The sequence below is a fragment of the Coturnix japonica genome, chromosome 14 (assembly GCF_054131305.1).
Source record: "Coturnix japonica strain WE chromosome 14, WE-NBRP24, whole genome shotgun sequence".
In the NCBI taxonomy this organism is placed as follows: Eukaryota; Metazoa; Chordata; class Aves; order Galliformes; family Phasianidae; genus Coturnix; species Coturnix japonica.
Genome location: NC_140676.1, coordinates 14,537,200 through 14,556,796, shown reverse-complemented (window position 1 = coordinate 14,556,796; position 19,597 = coordinate 14,537,200). Strand labels below are relative to the sequence as shown.

The 19,597-nt window shown below is 45.3% G+C and overlaps 1 protein-coding gene across 4 annotated transcripts in view; it reads left to right on the top strand.

Moving 5' to 3' along the window:
- RORA (RAR related orphan receptor A) overlaps positions 1 to 19,597 on the top strand; it is a 339,131-nt gene that overhangs the window by 253,603 nt on the left and 65,931 nt on the right. For 2 of the 4 annotated variants that reach the window (XM_085515033.1, XM_015872511.3), the window contains exon 1: positions 12,478 to 13,544. The exons of the other annotated variants lie outside the window; for them this stretch is intronic. In XM_085515033.1, coding sequence (XP_085371159.1) covers positions 13,514 to 13,544 — 31 coding nt within the window. In that variant the 5' untranslated portion in view covers positions 12,478 to 13,513. Of the gene's footprint in view, positions 1 to 12,477; positions 13,545 to 19,597 lie in introns of those variants that run through there. 4 annotated transcript variants of the gene reach the window in all.

The window sequence follows — 19,597 nt, the reverse complement described above, 5'->3', positions numbered from 1 at the left end:
AGCAGGTGTTTCTGGAGAGGTGACAGCCTAAAGCAGTGGCTTGTACCCAACTGATTCCAACCATACTGTAGCAGCTATAAATGTTTGCTTTTCTTTTTGGTAATGTATGCCCAAAAGATGCTTACTGCCAACCTTCCTGATGTACAGCCCATGGCTGACAGGAAGAACAAGGAAGCAGATTTTTATTTTTTTTTAATAAAAGCCTCCAGATCATAATGAGCAGTTGGAGAAAAATGGAATTTAGAAAGATGTGAAGATCGAAAAGATTAAAATGCAAAACCCCAGCCAAGCACATGCAAAAGTAACCTTGTCATCCTCTTATTCTCTCTACCATATTGCTTGTTAGTCTGCTCAGTGAATAACTAAGTTGAAACCGGACCAGGTAACTCTTCAGGTCTGGAATATTATTTTTTATGTGTATCATGCTTTAATCTTTGAATAGGCTTCAGTCAGATGCCCTGGGACTAAGTGAGGTTTCAGTGACTGGAATTGTAGCTGTAAGAGTGGAAAATGCCACTTTCTCTGGTGGTTTCCCTGTTAGCTGGAACTACTCAGCAGGTTGAAACTGACCCCTGTTAGAGTTAAAACTGCAGGCCCTGTCCAAATGGTGCTGTTCAGTGCTGGGTAAAAATCGCAGTTGCTAGTCTTGGGTAGCAGAAATGATGTGGTTGTGTTTAGTTGTATTGTATGTGCTTTGGGAGCTCCAAGGGGTTTAAGAAGTCATCATCTCCATCCACTGTGTGGCTGGGATGCTGTTAGTGGCGTGCAACTTTCCCTGTGTGTATGTGACCTGTTGTGAAATGGACAAGTCACCTTGCTAGTGAGACAAGCATAGGGTTCTTGAACTCAGGCAATCACAGCATATTTGACTGTTGCTCTTAGCATAATGTTCCAGCTGAAGCCCCGCTGAGAGGTGCTCTTGGTCTTATCTATGTTTGCGGGTTTAGAGCTGGCCTGAATATTCATATATGATACTGGCTCTTAGGATCTACTTGGAGTTAATTAGTTGGATGTATCTGAAGAATTACAAACCTTGAGTTTACAGGAATTGTTATTGTGTTTTTCCTCTCTGTTGGTGTTTGATTTATACCTACAAGTCATTCCCAGAAGGAATTCAACTAGATTTATCTCCCAGATTTTTAATTTAACTGATGACTGTTTACATGAGCGTCCTTGCCAAAGTGAGGTGATTTGGCAATCCTCTGGAATGTAAAGGTTAAGTATATTGATTTAATCTTTTCCCAAAGGAGCTGTTCTCTCTGTGGCAAGGCATCATCATTTTTGTTCTTGAGTGCTTGCAGCTTTATTTGCATGGGTTTAATTGAATTTTGTCTATATTATACTGTAAGTTGAAGACAGCCGTTTCATATATTTCTTCCTTCTTGGAATAAGGATTTTTGTACTCTCGGATGATTTGGTAATGAACCTTGAATTTCCCTGAGCAGCAGTTTGTCAGAGCTTTCAATATGATAAGCACTGAAAATAAGGGAGAGTCTGTTCTGCCATTATGTGCACAGTTAACAAGAGCTATTCACAGTGATGGTAGGATCTTATACCCATGTCTTCATGTGATTAGCGCTATACTTAGCTTACAAATAAGCTTATCTGAATTGTTAGCTTACGAACAATATATATAAACCGCATTTGTTTCAACATATGGCGCAAGCTTGTGACAGTATCAGCTTTAAAATTACACGTTCCTGAGGAAATGTGATCCAGAACCGGTAGCTTTATTTTTAGAAATGAGATAGAATCTGGGGCAAGGTGGGGGTGGTCCATTTATGCAGTAAGTTTGTTGGGTTTTGTGCCTATGATTTTGGTGTAAGCTGTTTGTTGCCACTCAGGTAATTGAACAGCAACCAGAGCACCTCAGCTGAAGTGTTCTTTCATCTGTGTTACAATGTGTGGTCCTTGCTGGGAACCACAGGTCTGGATGGATTGTTGAGGTGCAGAATAGGCTGTTAAGGATCTGAATATCACAGCTATATCTGAACTGGTATGCTGGCCATCTGAAGCCCATACACCCAGACCAGATGATTTTGCAGTTGTAAATGAAACTTGTTATGTTTTTGTTTTTGTTTTCTTTTTTTTCCTAGGGACATATTATATTGTTTATTATTTTTCTGCTTTGTTTAGATTTATCATCAGTTTTTCCCAGTGAGCTTTTTTGAGATCCAGAGCTCAGTGATCCATTTTGCAGAGCAGAGGAATAGCAGGTGTTTTCTGGTTTGGCCTCGTGGCTTATATCCCTTGTATCCGTTCTGCTGGCCTGGGTTGGAAAGGAGTTGATAAAGAAGCCAGTGCCCAATCCAGGGCTTCTAATCACGCATCTGCAGAATCAGATTTGGATCTGGTGGTTTGCAGGCAGAGCAGCTCCCACCATGAAGTGTGATTAAGGTGGAGATAAATCAGGAATGAATGCAGTTCTCTTACACCTAAATTGAAAAGACCTTTTGCTTTTTTATCCTAACAGCACAATGCCTCTACCTTGTGTACATGAGCTCAGTGCTAATAAATGAGGTTTCTTTTTAGATATTTCTTTTTCCTTCTTACTATGTCAAAGCAACAGATTTCCTGTTATTTTGTGTTTCTTTTCCCTCGTTCCTGCAGGGCTCATTCCTAATTCAGGGATTTCTTTTGATCCATACAGACCTTTAGGAAATGAATTTCGAGCATATGATGTTTCGCATTGGTGACTCCTAGCAGTGTATTGTTGTTAGCGAAAAAAGCCAAGACCCAGAAGCCACAGGAATTTATGCCCGTCGTGGAAAATCTAGCACGGTTTCTTTGGTATGGCAACACCAAAATGTCTGCTGGCATATTCTGCTCAGGCACTTATAACCATATAAAGTGAATGCCTTTTAGGAATTGGATTAAAACACAGACATAATATTTTCCATCAATTTGACATTGAGAAATCCCAGACATACAGTGCTGCAAGTGAAATTAGATACCTTGGGAAACCTATTCCAAATGGAAATCTAATATGTGGGATCCTGACTCAGTCACCACTCCCTCAGGTTTTTACCCTCCCCAGAATATATTTGGATCCACTAGCGATGTAAATATAGTAATGTTATACCCAGTAAACATGCTCAGATCGCATCAGGCCAGTTGCACTAAGTGTGGCCATAGAAAAACTGCAAACTTGGCTGTGAGTATTAAAAAAAAGCCAAGAGCGGATAACCTGCCAGTAATGCCTATTTACCTGCTTTCTGATGTTAATGCAGATGTGCAGTTCCACTATTTGTGGAATCATTTCGGCAGACTGTATTATTTATAAACGGAAAATGACAGAGTTTATGGTGAGCCTTCTGTCACAGTTGTTTGGCATATGGGAATTATAAATAGGACTGGGTAATCACTGATGTGCAGTGCTTTTGGCAGTGTGGTCATTTCTGACCCAAAAAAAACCCAAATAACCCACAGAAGATAAATATATGAAGGTCCCTTCTAGCTTTTTTTTTTTTTAATGTGTAGGAATATGTTGTGTTTTGGTTTCCCTGCTGCAGCCATAAGGAAAAATGGAGTATTTTTAATATCATTTGTTACATGCTTGCACAGCAAGGCTCTTTTCAAAATAGCTTGAGCAGTTACAGTGCTTTGGGCACTTCTTGATCAGGGTAGTAAAACTGGCATGTAATTAGCGGTCCTGCTGGCCAGATGTGTTTCAAAGCCCTACTCCAATATATCCAACCCAGTACTGAGCACCCCAAGTTTTAGGCCTGTGGTGCAGCTCGTGTAGATGTAATCTGAAGTAACCGTTTCTGAGTGCACGCTGAAGTCTTCTGTAAATCGTGTGGAAGAGGAAGTGGTTTCTCAACTACATGGACAGCTTGCAGGCTTGGTTTGCAGTGATACCAGGTATAAGATGGCAGTCCAGAAGGCGCTGTTTGCTCTTGCCTGGCCTGGTAAAGGTGGGTAAGAGTTATTAAAGTTACAGAAGCCATTGTGCTCTTTGCAACGTTTTTTCTTCCTAATCCCCATGTGCAATCAATACAATCTGAAAGTCAATCTGATTCTTCTCTTATTTTTACCTTTTTAAACAATCTCTGTGCTCCAGCTTCGTCCAGTTCTGCCACTCCTTTGATTTTTGCTATTCTCAACAATAACTGGTTTCTTACCTGAATTTAGTCAGCAGCTGTATTGATTGATAATTGAGTAGGACGAAATCCAGTTGTCTTCACTTCCATCATTGTAATGCAAGACAAATGCTCTCAGCTGTGTCACCCATGTAACCAGGCAGTGATTCTGAAGCAGCTGATATTCACTAAGAAAAATGCCAGCCCGTGTTCCCTTCTGGCTGTGCATACAACATGGACATAAACCAGTTCTGATTTTCATGCCCTGAATCATTGCAATAAGGTAGCAGGGTGATGTACCACTTAATACTTTAGTGAAGTATATACATCAAAGTTGCCAAATAAACAGCTTTGGAGACTTATGTATATTGTAATTGTGGGAAATGTTTCTACTAGTTTATTAGATAATAGGTGCAATTTGAAGAAGGAACATGTAGTTCTCTTCACTCCCTGTGCATCCTTTGGGTGTGGGCATATAATAACAAAGTGCACAGCTCAGCACATTTTCAATTCACACGTTGACAAGAAGTTGTAAAGCAACACAGGTTTCCTTCTGCTTTCCAGCTACTCCTGGTGAAGAAGCCCAATAGACTTTTCCTCAAATGGCCTTTATTTTCTTTTTTCCCCAGAAAAGGCTTATTTTAAGAATTGTTAACAGAGTGCTCATATGACTCCTGCACTTTCCTAACCTTGGACCTACTGAAGCTTTCTGCACAAAGATCTTTTTGCAGATACAAATGAAATGAGCACCTTCCAGGTGTTCCAGATGCAGTGCACACAGAAGCACTTTCTGTGTATGCACAGCAGTGTTAGCAGAGGGAGCAGAGACTTTAGTAAGCACAAATAAACTCCAATAAAAGTGGAAAAAAAAACAACCTTTAGATGGCCAAGTCTTTTTAAAAATCATCTTTAATGAAATATTCTCAAGCTAGGGAGATGCGTATAGAGGAGGAGTGTGGCAGCTTGCTCTTTACCACTAAAAACTGCAGTCTTTAAGATAGGATAGCAGATATTGGCTTTTGTTGAACAAGAATTTTTATCTTCCTATCCAATCACCCCCTGCCACTAGGCTTTAAAATTCTTGTTTCCTTGGTCAGAAAGCTGGTTCAGACACCACACCTGCGGTTTCCCTCGTATTTGGGTCTTTTCACAGAACTTGGTTTCCATAGTAAGTGCTTTTCAAAGAAGTTAAGGTTCAAATAAAAGCACTCCGTAGTCCATCATTTTATAAAGGCTCTCTCTCATTAACTCACTGTTGAATAACTCTTATAACCTCAGGTCTATTTGAATTCCACTCCAAATGTTCTGCTGCAGACCATCTGACACCTCACAGAACAGATTATAAGCTCCAACGCTGAGTCTCTGATCTCAAGTCTCACTCTTCAAGCTATTTTAACATAATTATGTTTGAACAAAATATGCTAACTGATACAGTGATTGAGGGCTCATATTTAGCTGCACAGGCTAGAAGCCAGGAGAAAAATAAGAAAATATTTTTCCATTAAACATTTCAAAAAGCTGGTGTTTTCCATACATCCTGCAATAACATAGTATGAACCTTATGCTTTTTCTGCATTACATCTCACAAAGCTTCCTGTTTTGCCGAGACACTACCACTGATGCTGAATGAATCTCAAAGCTTTAATTCTTGTGTCAGGGAATGCATCTTTTTAATAGGCTTTATAGATCTTTCCTTTTGATTTTATCTTGCAATAATCCAGTAAATTTCTTCCCTAATATCGTTAATGCTTTGCAGGCTTACAGTGGTGATTGCATGAAAACATTTTTTTTCTTACTTGACAAAACCAATGAAGCGTTTCTATTGCAGTGTTTTGGCATGTTCTCAGTTTGGGATCACTAGACAACTAAAGAGGAAGGGCTAGAGTTTGTGAAGGCAAAAATAATGCACTTTCTCCCCGCGGTGAAACTGCACATATTGCTCTTTGCAGAGTACTGTCCTTAAATGGAAAAGCTTAACATGCAATGCACTGCTTTTGTATAGCTTTGAACAAAAGGCATGGCAGGGCCAGCTTCTATGTAGATGAAGCAAAAGAGGAGGGCAGATGTAAAATATGTGGGGTTTATAGTGGTTCCCTTCTTACCTGAAAGCTCAGTGTGTGCAGGGAGGGCTGTGGGGCTGCCTCTGGGGGCTTTCCCCAGGAGGTGACACCCTCAAACATGCACAGGAGGCAGAGCTTGGCCTGCTGTGTGCATTTTTCCTATAACATCCTACAACTTTAAGCTTGTACAGATTGCATAACTCTAGTAGGTCTGTTTAACAGGTGGCTGCACAATAACTCTGGTGATGGATGTTCACCATTTCAGTTGCTCACATTAGAAGGCAAATAAATCAATTACTTTGAACTAAACCTAAAATACTATTCTGGGGAAGAAGTTAACAATCGTGTACACATTTATGTATATTTCTTTATCCTTCAGCTAAAAACAAGTGGGAAGATTGAAAGCAGCAGTTACATTTTTAATTTATTGGACGTGTTTAAGAGAAATGTATTGAAATTTGAGTGTCTCTGCTTTATTGTAGCTGGTAGAGTACATGCTTTACAATACATTTACCTTAGAATCAATAAATCTCTGTTTTAATAACCAGGGTATGTGTTAGAACCTGATTACAGATGTGCACTGAAGAACAGCTGCCTTGTGTTAGAGGTAACCCCTCCAGCTACTGCAGCCTTAAAGATTAACTGTGTCTCAAATTAGCCTTGATTCTATTAGAAATGCCCCTCATATTTCATGCTCTGGAATGGAATATGGGGAAAGAATGTCATAATGTTTCCCTGTTCTTTGACAAGTCTTTCAGCAGGCTTGTCAAAGATCCTTTAAAATTGAACTGAAATAATCGGAAATGATGTGTCAATGTGAAAAACACTTGGTGAATTCCTTTCTGTGAGACAGGGGTATGCTAATGAGCTTTAAATCATCAGCTCAAGATGACTGTTATCAAGCGAGTGGTCATAGTTCATATCAGATTACTAAGGTAGGCAATGAGAAGGTTTCTAATTACTTGATCTGTTTTACTTCTTTAGATAAGGTTTTTTAAAAAGTGCTTGAGCTGAATTAATACAAGTGCAAGCTGCAGAATCAGGTTTTATATGAAGCAGCAGATCGTTCTGCCCTATATGCTCTGCTTTGTGATCACATTCATCAGCTTAGAATACTGCGCTTCCTCCTTTTAACGCAAGAGGTTGTGCTGTGCAGGTGTTCCCCATAGAATGTGGTGATTATTAGTTCAAAATCAAACAAACAAAATACTCTCAATCATCTTCCTTTGTGAGTGAATCATCTTATTTTGCTTCTACTAAAGACTAATATCCTTCAACAGTGTCTCTTGATCGTGTCTGATATTTATAATTATGCGAAGGAATTATCTGTGTGGGTCTCATGCCCAGGGTCTGTGCCATCTTTGTTCAGTTTATTTATCGCTGTAAGTAGGTGCATGGTGGTTGGTTTAAGAGTGAATGTTTGAGGCTATTTTAACTTCTGAAAGTTATCATCAAAGATTATTACCCTTAGAGTTAAATCCTTAAAAGCTATACGTATGTTTGTTGTTTTTCACTCACTTGATCATAAGCAATGCATTTTCTTTGGTAATATTAAGGATGCAATGATATCATGGGAGAGAACATCTGGAGTAGTGAATGTTGCTGGAGTAGATTTTAAGTTTCATCAGAGCAATAGCGAGCACCTATTCTATGACTGTAAGTGCCTAATATGAAAAAAAACATAGCAAATAAAAGCAATTTGCTAGCTACCATTCAAATCCCAACAAGTGAGAAGCTTCTATTTTGTATTGAGACATTAAAAAAACCATGAATCTTCTAATTTTTCTCATACTAGCACAAGCATTCTCCAGTGCAAAGCTGTATAAATAATGTGTACGCTCACAGGAGCAGGAAATGTGCCACTGATCAGACAGCATCAACTTGGATGAATCCTATCCTGGAAGCTTTACTTTAAATGTGAGCAATAAAACCACTATTGACATGTGGCACTACTGACTGAAATGTCAATAGTTATAAAAAGAGTATTTCATAACGCAGGATCATTGTTTAGTTTGCTTGACTGGACAGATGCTTCTGCTTTTCCATGAAAGAAGAATGATTTCCATATTAGTTCCCCGAATGCTCAGCGTAGCTTATTTGTTCCACTAAAGCTCAGATCATATGTTGAAAATAGGAGCAAATTGCTTGCTGATCTTGTATAGTGTAAGACGTTGACACTGGGCATGACCTGAAGCAATGTAAGTGTTGGCATGCTTACAGGTTAGCTTAGGTTAATTTTGCTAACTCTGGAAATGAGTACAGGGTGAAGCATTGCTGTCCTTACCCCTTGGCTGCTTAAGCGAGATCACTTCTGTTCTCTGGCAACTCTGACTTAAACATTGTTTCCAGAGCTTTCAGGCAGAACTGACAATTTTCTTTCGCTGTCTTTAGTGTATAGACTACTACATTTCTCTGGTTGTTATTACATGAGCCTCCTTTAATCATTCTGTTTGTCAAGAGGTTAGAGCGTGTGCCAGGAGCAGAGAGGCAGGCAAGAGGCCAGAGTGCTGTTAGTGCCCTGGGCACGTTCAGGGGCAGAGGATCCACTGGCGTATATATGCCCATATCGTCCTGACTGTTGAACCAGTTGAACCATTCATCAGGAAAAGGCAATAAAACCACTAAGTTCCTTCCTGACGCTGCATTTGGACTGACACGTTGGTGAGGAAGATTCTGAGACCTCGCTCTGCTCACTGCTGCCCTTTCTCCAACTTTGGCCGTCCCCAGTCATGCAGAAGAAGGTGGAAAGAGAAACCCAAAACTGAAAGAGAACGAAGAATATTATTTGTTCAGCATGCATCAGGAACAAAAACAACTGTTGCTTATCGCTGGTGTGTAACTGGCTGAAGAGCTGAAGCATGAGGTCAGGTCAGTCATAGGCATCCTAGATGGGTTGCCCAGGGCCTTGAGCACCTCCAGGGGTGGGGGATGGCCATCATCTCTGCATCCAGAGTTGTTTTCACTTGTCACCAGCTCCACATTCAGTTGTTAAGTGAACAAATGGTATCTGTGCCCCGGAAGCCCAAGCATCAAACTGTAAAGGAGCAAAAGGACTTTTGAAGATTTCAGAATACTCTGAAGAGAGCTCAGTTCTTTTTGATCAGTTTACAGGGAAAGGCTTTTCTTTGGAGAGCCTGTTTGTGACAAAAATGATTATTTGATGACGATCCTTGAACAAAGATCTAACAATTGCTTCTCAGAAGATAACTGAAATGTTGCTGTTTTTTGTGCTACTGACAGCCATCTCAACAGCAGTGTTTGCACTGCCTGTTGAGTTTTCCCCATCGGAAGGGACACGCTACACATGCTACACAATAGCAGCTCTGGCTCTTGGCAAGCAGCGCTTGGCCAAAAATAGCCAGGTAAAATTAGATGTGAAAAAGAACGCTTTAACAACTTGCAAACAATTCCTGCTTTTTGTTAATGTGAACTTCAGGATAGCAAGGAAAGTTTTGTCAGCGCAAAACAGTGTGGATGAGAATCTTTCAGAGACAAGGAGGGACTCAGTGATGGCAGTGTGATCAGTAATTCAGTATCAGGCACTTAGTGCTCCATTGCAGAGTAGTCAGACAAAAGGGGAGGTTACTAAATCCAGATGAATGTGTTTCTTGCCAGTTGTGGCTCATCATTGAGCCACCTGCAACTGGTGGCAGATGATGAGAAAGATGAGATTATGGCCAGTCACTTGAATTCCAAAGCGTGCTGATGTTTCCTTACATTTTGAAAAGCAGCAAATATTGTATCTTTTCAATGGATGCCAAGGTCAGAGGAAACTGGTTAACAGCACAGTTCACTAGGTAGCCCCCATAGTTCACTAGGTGACCCCAGCACCTTACTGCCAGCAGTATCTCTAGCTGGTAACAACGTGGACTTTGGACTTAGCTCTCCCTCAGATGAATCCAGAACATATTGTCAACTTTGTACTTCATTTCACCATGTGCAGAACTGTAGCAGCCATTGAACAAAGCGCAGCTCCCAGTTCAGCAGTTGTGAATAGCGATGTATTTAATTGAAGTTGAGGGGCAGTTTATAAAATGGCTTGATTAACAAATATAGCTGCAGGCACACGCTGCACAAAAGCATACTTCCTCAGCGAGAATTTGGGAAGGCATTTTGTCTGAAGCAAAATGGTACGATTGCAGGGTCAGCATCGTAGTGGTTTTAAATAGATGAAAAAGAGTCAGCTTAATGAGGACAACCTCAGTTAAATTCATCTTCTACGGTGTGAAGCGCTTGGAGTGCTGGAAGCAAGTGAAGATGAAAATACCACTGAATGTAGGGGGGGGAGAATGTGTTAGGGAGCTGTCCTTCTGTGGGTGCTGCGTATAGCAATTAGAAGCCCCCTCAAAAGTGAGTATCAATAGGACGGGCAGAGTGGTGTTTTGTATTTCAAAGCTTTAGAGCAGCAGTCTTCCTACACTTTGTTTTGGATGTGTTTGTTAAGCTGGGCTGTTACAGCCCTCTGCACCTGTGTGGTTCCATGGGGAAATTGTTGGTGCCTAAGAAGCCCAAAGGGCAGCGGTGCAGATGTCTGATGCTTGAGGTGAGCTGTGCGTTGTACACTGCTGATATCTGGAGCTGCACCCCTGGTGGGGGCTGAGCTCTGTGCCCACCTCTAGGAGCTGTGAGTACCCACTTGGTGCTGTTATCTTTCCTGGACAGGGCTTAGCTCCGGAGAGGAGCTAGTTAGAGGTTGGTAGGAGTTTTCTTTTGTATGGGTGTTCTAAGTACTTAATACTTCAGTATTTCCAGCTGTCACTAATATGTATGTGAATCAGTGCAGCATTTCCTAAACATTTAGAATAACTTATTTCATTAAAAGGATGTGAAAAAAATGAGTAAAAGAAAAAAAAAAACCTAAAAAACAAAAACCAAACCAACCACCTTTATCCTGACATAGTTGAAGCCATTTTTAAAGCAAAACCATCTGTGGGAAGTTGAACTCCAGGTGGTTTGAACAAAATGAAAAAGCTGTTCTCCTGCTGGAATTGAAAATCTGAAGACCCTGGCTGATTTATTGAAGTGTTTTTGTGCCACTTCTCTTCCTGTAAATTAATTCTCTGCTTGGGAGAAGCACTGCATGCAGTCCCTTCTCTGCAAGAGGCTTTATGTGCAGTTGTGTCTGTGAGCAGTGAGCAACTGTATGTCGGAGTGGTTGGGCAGCTTCAGCTCCGGCACTGCCCCGTGTGGTTCTACCTGCTTTGCACAGGGGATTATTACTTGATGCATTGTCTTTTCAGAGTGCTTTTCTTCCATGCTGTACAAGGGAGGAAGGTGATGGTTGCGCCCTGTGTTTATTATTCAAATCGTATTGATAAGGAGAGCTCAGAACTCTTCCTGAATTAAGCTTCATGATACAGTATGCAAAGCATGTCCCATCGGGCTGCAGCAGTGCTTGTGCTCCGAGCTGGGGCAACGTCAGCATCCTTCCGCAGTCAGCAGCATTTACATTGCATCTACTTGGGAATGCCTTTGGTGGAGCTGGGTAGAAAGGAGGAGGTATTTGTTGGTCCTGGAAGATGAAGTTTGCTCAGTGTTGTTGCTCAGTGTTGTTGAAGGAGAGGTGGAGGGGGAGAGCTTTTTCTGTTGTGCTCAGAATGCCCGGCTGAACGCGTTTCCCCAGTGTCCCCCGATACTGGCCATCCTCGGTGTTTCCCGTCCCTCGCTACTTGTACCGGGTCCGGAGTATTGCTACAAATAGTTGCTGTTCTCTCATTGTTCCCGAGGTTTGCGGTCACCCAGCGAGTCCGTTTGCGTCGTACCCGGTTTGTGTCGGTGCAGCACGCAGCAGTGCGCGGTGAGGTAGCACGACACGGGCTCAGCAGCCCGGCACTGACAGCTCCTGAGCGGTGACCGTGATGACAACGGACGGTCGCTCCGTAACGAGCCCTCGGGCCGGCACCGCACCGGGCCGCCCCGCCCCGAGCGCCGCCCCGCCCGTCGGGTTCTGTTCGGCCCTTCGGGGTCCGCGTTGTGCGGGATCGGGCCGTGCTTCGTGCCGTGCTTTGGACGTCAGGTGTCAGCCCGCATCGCAGGGCTCGTTTCAGCTGGTCTGGAACTAAATGCAGATCAGTAATAATGTAATGCTGCGTACCTTAAGGTGAAATGTCTGACGAGACAACTGCCGTTAATGGACTGTGACATTTTTCAAGGCACGGGTCTGACATGACTTGCTGTGTCAGAGGGAAATGTTCGCGGGATCTCACTCACTGCCTTACATGTATTAAGGCAGCCTTCTTTTCTCTCGTGCGTGCTGTGTGTTGCAGTGCTGCAGCTCACTGCCAGGCATGCAGCAGGGCCATGGTGACAGCAGTGCATTGCAGGCCCAGCTGCTCCCAGCAGCACCCTCAGCCTTGCTTGGGCCCGCAGGGATGCGCTACATGTTCCGTGCCCATCCCCCCAGCACTGTGCTCAGCCGGGGCCACATCTCAATATGAGCACAGACAGCTCAGAACACAGCACCAAATCCTTGCTGAACTGGTACTGCTGCACTATGTTAGCTCTTGGTGTAAAGATAGAAGAGCATCATGAAGGACTGCCCTGCTGGGTGCACTCCTGGCTGCTTCTGCCCGTGTTTTGGTGGCACTGTATTGCCCTCACGGCAGTAGGTAGGAGAGCCATCAGGGGTCGGTGCCGGAGGGCTGGACTCGGTGTTGTCTTACGAAAACCCTTTCTAGACCCAGGTCTGCGTGTGACACAGTGTTTTCTCTGCTCTGCTTTCCCTTGCTTTACCTTCCGTGTGTGCACGCAGGTCTGATTTGCTGCTGGGAGATGCCCTGCTCTGTGCACTGCCTGGCAGCGCCGCTTTCCCCGTGTTTTCCCCTCTAGTGCCGCTCCTCCATCAGTCACAGCGCTCACAGTGAACAATTCCGCCGTTGCTAACAGCGGTTCCAGCGAGCCGTGGTTCCGGGGAGCGGGTTCAGACGGGGGCTCTGGGTGCAGCTCCGTGCTGCGAGCGGCTCGGCGCGTGCCTCGGTGTCCCGGCAGCTGTTTGTCGTTGTGTCCCCGCTGTTGTTTTTCCGCTTGAAGCGCCGCTTCCCCGCGGTTCATGTTAACGCGGAAGCTCAGCGGGGCTCTGGCCGGTCTCTCACCTGCCGGCCGGGCGGCGCTGCGGTCCCGCCTCTCCCCGTGCTCCGCGCCGCCCCTCGGCGCCGGGAGGGAGCGCGGCGTAAACAAGGCGGGGGCCGGGGCTGGCGCGCTGTCATCGGGTCACATGGAGCCTCATATGTGCCGGGGGATGGCGGCGCGGCGCGGCTCTCCGCTGGCAGGCGGCGGCGGCTGCTGAGGCGGCGGCGGCTCGCACCGAGGGCCCGTCCCGTCCCGCCTCCGCTCCCCGCCTCCCCGCGCTCCCCGCCGCTTCGCCCCTGACAAATGATGTGTTTTGTGCTCGCCGCGATGAAAGGTAGGCGCAGCCCGCGGGGCCGCCGTGTCGGCCGGCGGGGAAACAAACCGGCGGGGCCGGCGCTCGCTCGAGGCGCGGCGCTTCTCCTCCCTCGGGGCGGCCGGAGGGACCGGGAGCGGGAGCGGGGCGGGCAGAGCCGGAGAGGGAGTGCGGGTGTTCGGGTGTGCGGCCGGAGCTGCGAGACCAGAACCGTCCCGTCCCCCCGCCGAGCCGTGCCCATGAGCCGTGCCAGCATCCTGCGGGCGGCTGGCGGGGAGAACGGCGTGGAGAGGGACAGCTGCTCGCGGTCAGGATTTGGAACTAGAGGAGAAATCGGAGCTGCCGGACGGTGATTTTAAGCCTCACCTTTTTTTTTGTGCTTTCCGATCGCTGCCCTTAATGGGGACAGTCCCGGATTGAGGAGAGGCAGAGGAAGTTCGGAACGAGGAATCAGAAGTGTAGGGACGTGTTCTCGTGCTCCTAATAATGCAGGCTCTGCCGTATAACTTTGCACAGTTTGTAAAGTAAGGATTCTGATTAAAAATAATAATGATAATCTTAAAGCAGGGATTGTCTTATCTATCCGAGGTGTTCTTTGGCAGTAACCCAGAAGAGTCTCACTGCTGCCACTTGAATTTAGTGCCCCGACTGAAGTACAAAACCTTTTCCTTTTGAATTGAATTGTCGTGGATTGTGCAGGTAAAACTTCTCCAAGGTCCCTCCTTCTAATGAAATAATTGCTTGAAAAAGCAGGTTGATTCTGGTGTCGGTGCCGGGCTGCTGCCTTCCCTCCCACATAGAGCGAGCAGCAGGCAGTGCTGCCGTGCCGCAGCACAGGGATTGTGCATTGGTGGGCTCCCCTGCTCCGAGAGCCCATGTTGGTAAAAGGCGAGCACTGTGTGTGTTAACCACTAGTTGTGCTGAGTGTATTTGGTGAGATGATTTGGGTTGGTTCAGATACTTGCATGCAAAACAAAAGAAAATGTGTTTTTAAGTGTGAACTGCGTGGCTGTGTTAGCAGCCCTGTCAGATTTTACATACACAGACAGCTCGGTTCATCAGCGCATCCTCTGTGAGCCGGCTTGAACCATGTAACCCAATAAACAAAGGAGAGATAAAACCATCGCTGGTTTATGTGTTCATTTTAAGCATAAAACCATTTCACACACGTTTGGACAGAGGCGTGAGGAGCAAGGAGCTGCTCCACGCAAGTCGCCTTTGAAGTAATTGTTTCAGTTCTTCTGCGAGCTTCGTGTAAATCCATTTCCATACCGATGTAAAGTCTTGTCGGAGTCCAGCTGTTGGATTTTAAGCTATAACTCACGATGGTTTGATTATGGAGTTACTTCGGGCTCTGTCCTTTTCTGGAATACTCATGTGGTACATTTTGTTTGTGTTTTGTGCTACTTAATTTCCTTACACGCCAAAAAACTTCATTGGTTCTTGTTCCTTTTGAGTTTGGTGGGCAGAGTTGTGCTGGCACACGTCTCACAGTGACCTCTGACTGCTATGAAATAATAGACCCCTGGTGTTGCTGCTTGTGAGATGTAGATGGGAAGCGTGGGGGATGCAGTTCAGGTGTATGAGGGGGAGATGCCAGATATGCTGGTGAATGGAGTTATTTTACTTCTTCCTGATGCTGGAGTGGTACCTTTTGGGCTTTCTGGTTGTTTTGTAGTTTAAGCACAGAAAATTGTGGTCTGAAGGAAAATAATGGGATTTAATTATTTATTTATTTATTTATTTATTTATTTTTAAGAAGTGAAAAAAGATTATTAATTCCTTCGTGGCTGCTGTTGAGGTACCCCAGGTTGATACTGTTAAAAAATGAATTGTGAGTCACCTTGTACTTTTTAATGCAACATAATGTCCTGTGGAACAGGCTTGCTGAAGCTGCCAGGCCATCAGAGCAAGCAGAAGTTGTGGTCAGCTGTCGGCACACCAATATATGGCCAAGACTGGGGAGCAGGGCAGTCTGGGGAAGGGTCATGGAGTCACGGTATGGTTTGGGTCAGAAGGGACCTTAGAGATGGGCCAGAGGTGTCAATGAAGTGGGCTGCGTGGTAGGAAATGGAGCCTTCTGCTTTCAGGCAGAAGAAAAAGGTGGTGTTTTTTTTTTCCTCTCTCTAAGAAAATAGGCAGTGGTGAAGCATTAGAAGCGAGAAAGATTGAGTAAATGTTTTGTAGACTGATGGACCTTTGAAAATGGTTCACTAACTGTTACAAGCCTGCACCAAGAGCCAGGGAAACCTCACACTGTTGATGCAAGCAAAGCAGGCCAGGGCTAACCAGGGGGTCTTTTCTGAAGGGAATGCCATTTCTGTGCTCAGACACTGAGAGTTTGCAGAGAAATTGAGTAGTTCTGGTTACATGCTTTTTGGTACAGATATTAGCCCTGCGAGAGTCTTGGCTGGGAGAAGCATCAGGGTTGACTGGTAGGAGAGAAGAACTGATGGTGCTGAATTGGTGAGCAAGTGCACAGCAATACCGGTGGTGTAGGTTATTGCAGCTGCATGGAACCAGAGGTGACAGACTGGGAGCTAGATCCAACCTGGTGGGGTTTGGCTTTGGGTACTGGGCACCTACTTTGTGAGGGACAGGGGTGAAGCCCAGGGGTGGTGAGAGATGGAGCACTGGGCTTGTGCTGTCCTTAGGCCCTGTCTGTCAGGTTCCATCTCCTGTGGTTAACAAAGTACAGAACAGAACCTAGCGAGAGTTTTACTGCCCTTATGTGCACGTTTCTGAAGGGAGATCAGCAGGATATCAGGCCCAAACCCTGTGAGCTGTTTCTGCAGGATGTATTTACTGTTAAGATAGAAAGGTGTGATTTCAGCTTCTAATTCTGACTGGTGCTTGCATAGCATCAGTGAAATAGAATCCGTTGCTGCTTTGTGGACCACGAGAGAAAAAGAACTGGTAATTTTGCTTGTAGAGAACAACGTTTAACTGTCGGGGGTCTGCACTTGAACCTTTGGAAACACAACCAGTTTTCTGACTGGCGTTGGCACCACATGAGGGTTTAATCATTGACAAACACCTATTTAAGGAAACAGAACACACAGCTTTCCTTATTGGTGCAAATTACTTTTGTACCTCGCTGCGTGTTCCTGCTGCTACGTAGTGGGGCCGGGCTGCGGTGCTGTGGGACCCCCTCCTGTAGCCACCCCATGCCCCCTCCCCACAGGCAGTGCCCGCAGCTGAGCCGGCCCCAGCGTGCTGTGCTGCCTCTGACGTGCGTTTTGTCATGGTTCTTGGCACTGACCTGTCAGCACGTTGGTAATTACTCTGTGCTTTTCACCAGTAAACAACCGCGCGGGGAAAATATCTTGAAAGCCGCTTCACAAATTGAAGCATGTTTAAATTTGCCTTTGCTCTCGTGCCATTGAAAGTTAAATCCAATTTAGCAAATATCCAAGTGCAGAACTTGCTGTTGACTAAATATTAACAAAATCCGGCCTTTGGAACTGCAGGCTGAGAGGCCGCTTTACCTGACTGTGCCTGAGCTGAGCGAGTGCCTGCACCAGAGCCGTTTGTTGCAGTGCATTCTCAGGATACGGCTGGTTGGAGGCTTACTGCTGAAATGGGTGTTTCGGGCCCTTTGAAAGACTCGAGATTTGCAAGTAAAAAGAGGAAATCTGTCTTCATGTCTCACTCTGTGATAATCAAAGGCAATCGCTTGCTCTGTACAAGTCTCGGCTGGGGACGTTCTTTCAAGTGTGGAGAATTTGTACGTCCTGTTTAAGTCAGCGATAACCGGGGGTGCTGAGCACCTCCTAGATCAAACTCGTTCAACTTTGGCACAGCTCTTGCCTAGCGACAGCGGTGAGCCTATTGCAGCCAGCTGGCAGCACGGCCTTACAGATAGTTCTTCTGGGCCAGTTCTGAACCAGTAGGGTACAGCTGTGGCGATCTGTGGGTGCTCTGTGTGGGTGCTGCCTATCTGTGCTATTTAAAGAAAAAGAAAGAAAGAAAATCCCCGAAGGAATGAGGCGGTAGGGGCAGGTAGGCTGAGCAGGCGCTTGTGCCATGGCCTCACCTCAGCCGTGTCTGCAGGCCGTGTCTGCAGGCTGCAGGCAGGGGCTCAGTCCTCTCCATATCGAGTATTTCACCAGCATCTGTGAAAAAAGCTGTTTTCTTGTTCCTTGTGATAGAGATCCTTGTATGTTCTCCTCCTTTTAGGCCTGCGTAGCACTGAATTTTGACCTTCAGGGTTTTTACATATTCGTTATTGCTTATAGCTTCTCTTGCCTACAGTACATAAAGAAATGATCGTTATCATGGACTAATTACTGGCAGGGCTGCAAGTATTTCATCTTCACAAGAGAATTCTAAATTGGTGTATTTGTTTCTAAACTATATGTTACTAAATCAGAACTGTCAGAGCTTTGTGTCTCTCTGGGGTGGGTGCATGCGGCTGTGTGTGTCTGACTTTGCAGTTCTCTATCTAGTATTAGAGGAAGTTGTGATGTGGAGCCTTCTTTCCTTTTCTTTTTTTGTGTGTGTTCTCATGAGATAAGTGACTGTAGTCTGCAAAATAACCACGTATGAAAAGAATTTGTTAAGTCATTACGAGACCAGTCAGGTTTGATACCTTTCAGAGTGTGCGTTAGTCTTTCATTTGCAGTGAGAGAAAAGAATTAAATATTCACCTTTCCCATATTTATGTGCGAGCTGTAATTTGCAATTGCAGCCGATAGCTCCCGAGATCAAACATGCTGTCGTTCTCTCATGATTTGTCTTTTCCTTGAGGACTAATATCTGAGGGATATGCACATAACTAATGGTGCAGGAACCCTTCTAACCCCCTTGATGAAGATCAGTTTTCCTCGGGTTTGCAATAAGCGGTAAACAGGGAAAGGAGGATTCTGTTCTCCAGGAACAGCTGTGTTATGAGAAAAAGGTGACTCTATGTGGGACAGAGCTCTTTGCTCATTGGATGAAAAATATCCACAGACTGAAATACGTAAGCAGAAAGCCTTGTTAGGGGACCTGGCAGATGGATGCTGCTTTTTGTGCTTTATGCTGTTTTAAAGGGAAGTTTGCCCACGGTTAATGAAGTCTTTTGCTTGCCCTTTTTTTTTTTTTTCCCCCTCTTTTTTCCCCTTTCCTTGCTGGTGGCATTTGGGCTGAGAAGTTCAGCTAAGCTCAGGTTGGCACACGGTTAGTTTCAGGCAGCTCCCAGTGCCTGTGCTGTCAGCTGGGAACGCCAGGGAGCGGCTCAGGGTGCCACGCTGCTCCCCACGGGCTGTGGCAGCTGCGGGCCGAGCTCACGCCAGCTGGCACACCTTGCACGGCGGCTGCGGCTGCGCAGCGTCCCAGGCAGGATCCTGTCTTGGTGGACAAGGCAGTGTTTGCTTCGCCTTTTCTGCCTGGTGCTGCTGGAAGCACAGAGCTGAAGCCTAGTTGTTAACTATGAGGCTGCACTCTGAGGTGGATAATGCTCCGTATGCGCCTTGGCTAATGTTAATCTCTGATGTTTAATGCTTTCACAAAGTGCAGGAGCCCCCCAAGAAGCTGGGGGCTCCCAGCAGTACTGGAGATGGGGTTTGCCACTGCCCTCGCCATCAAACACAGCCCCTTGGTTTGCTGCTGCTGCGAGCACAGCTGGGTGCAGCTTACTGCAGTGTCAGCCTGCAGTACATGCTGCCAGCACCTGTCCAGGCGCAGCCACCGGCCTTGCACAGCAGCTTCTTGTTTTCCTTCCTTGGTGGTGGGAGTGAGGCAGGACCCGCACTTGTGGCTCTCCTGTTTGTGTAAATCCGGCCTTTGGGCCATTTGTCATGCTCCATACGTAGCCATCTAGGCTAAAATCAGTGTGGAGAGGTATAATCATCCCAGCTTTCATTTTAAGAGCATTTATCTCTGAGGTTAATTAAAGCTACTTGAATGTAAATAAGGCTAACCTCTTCACTTCTGAACAATGCAAATAGAATAGTCAGCATACTTATAGGGTATCAGCCGTGTAATTATTGTGTAATGTTTGTGTTCTTTGAAACACCATGCTATTTATTGCCATTGAATCCTGGTATGAGGTGCTTCATAAAACCAACTGTGTGACTCTTTATTTTTGCACT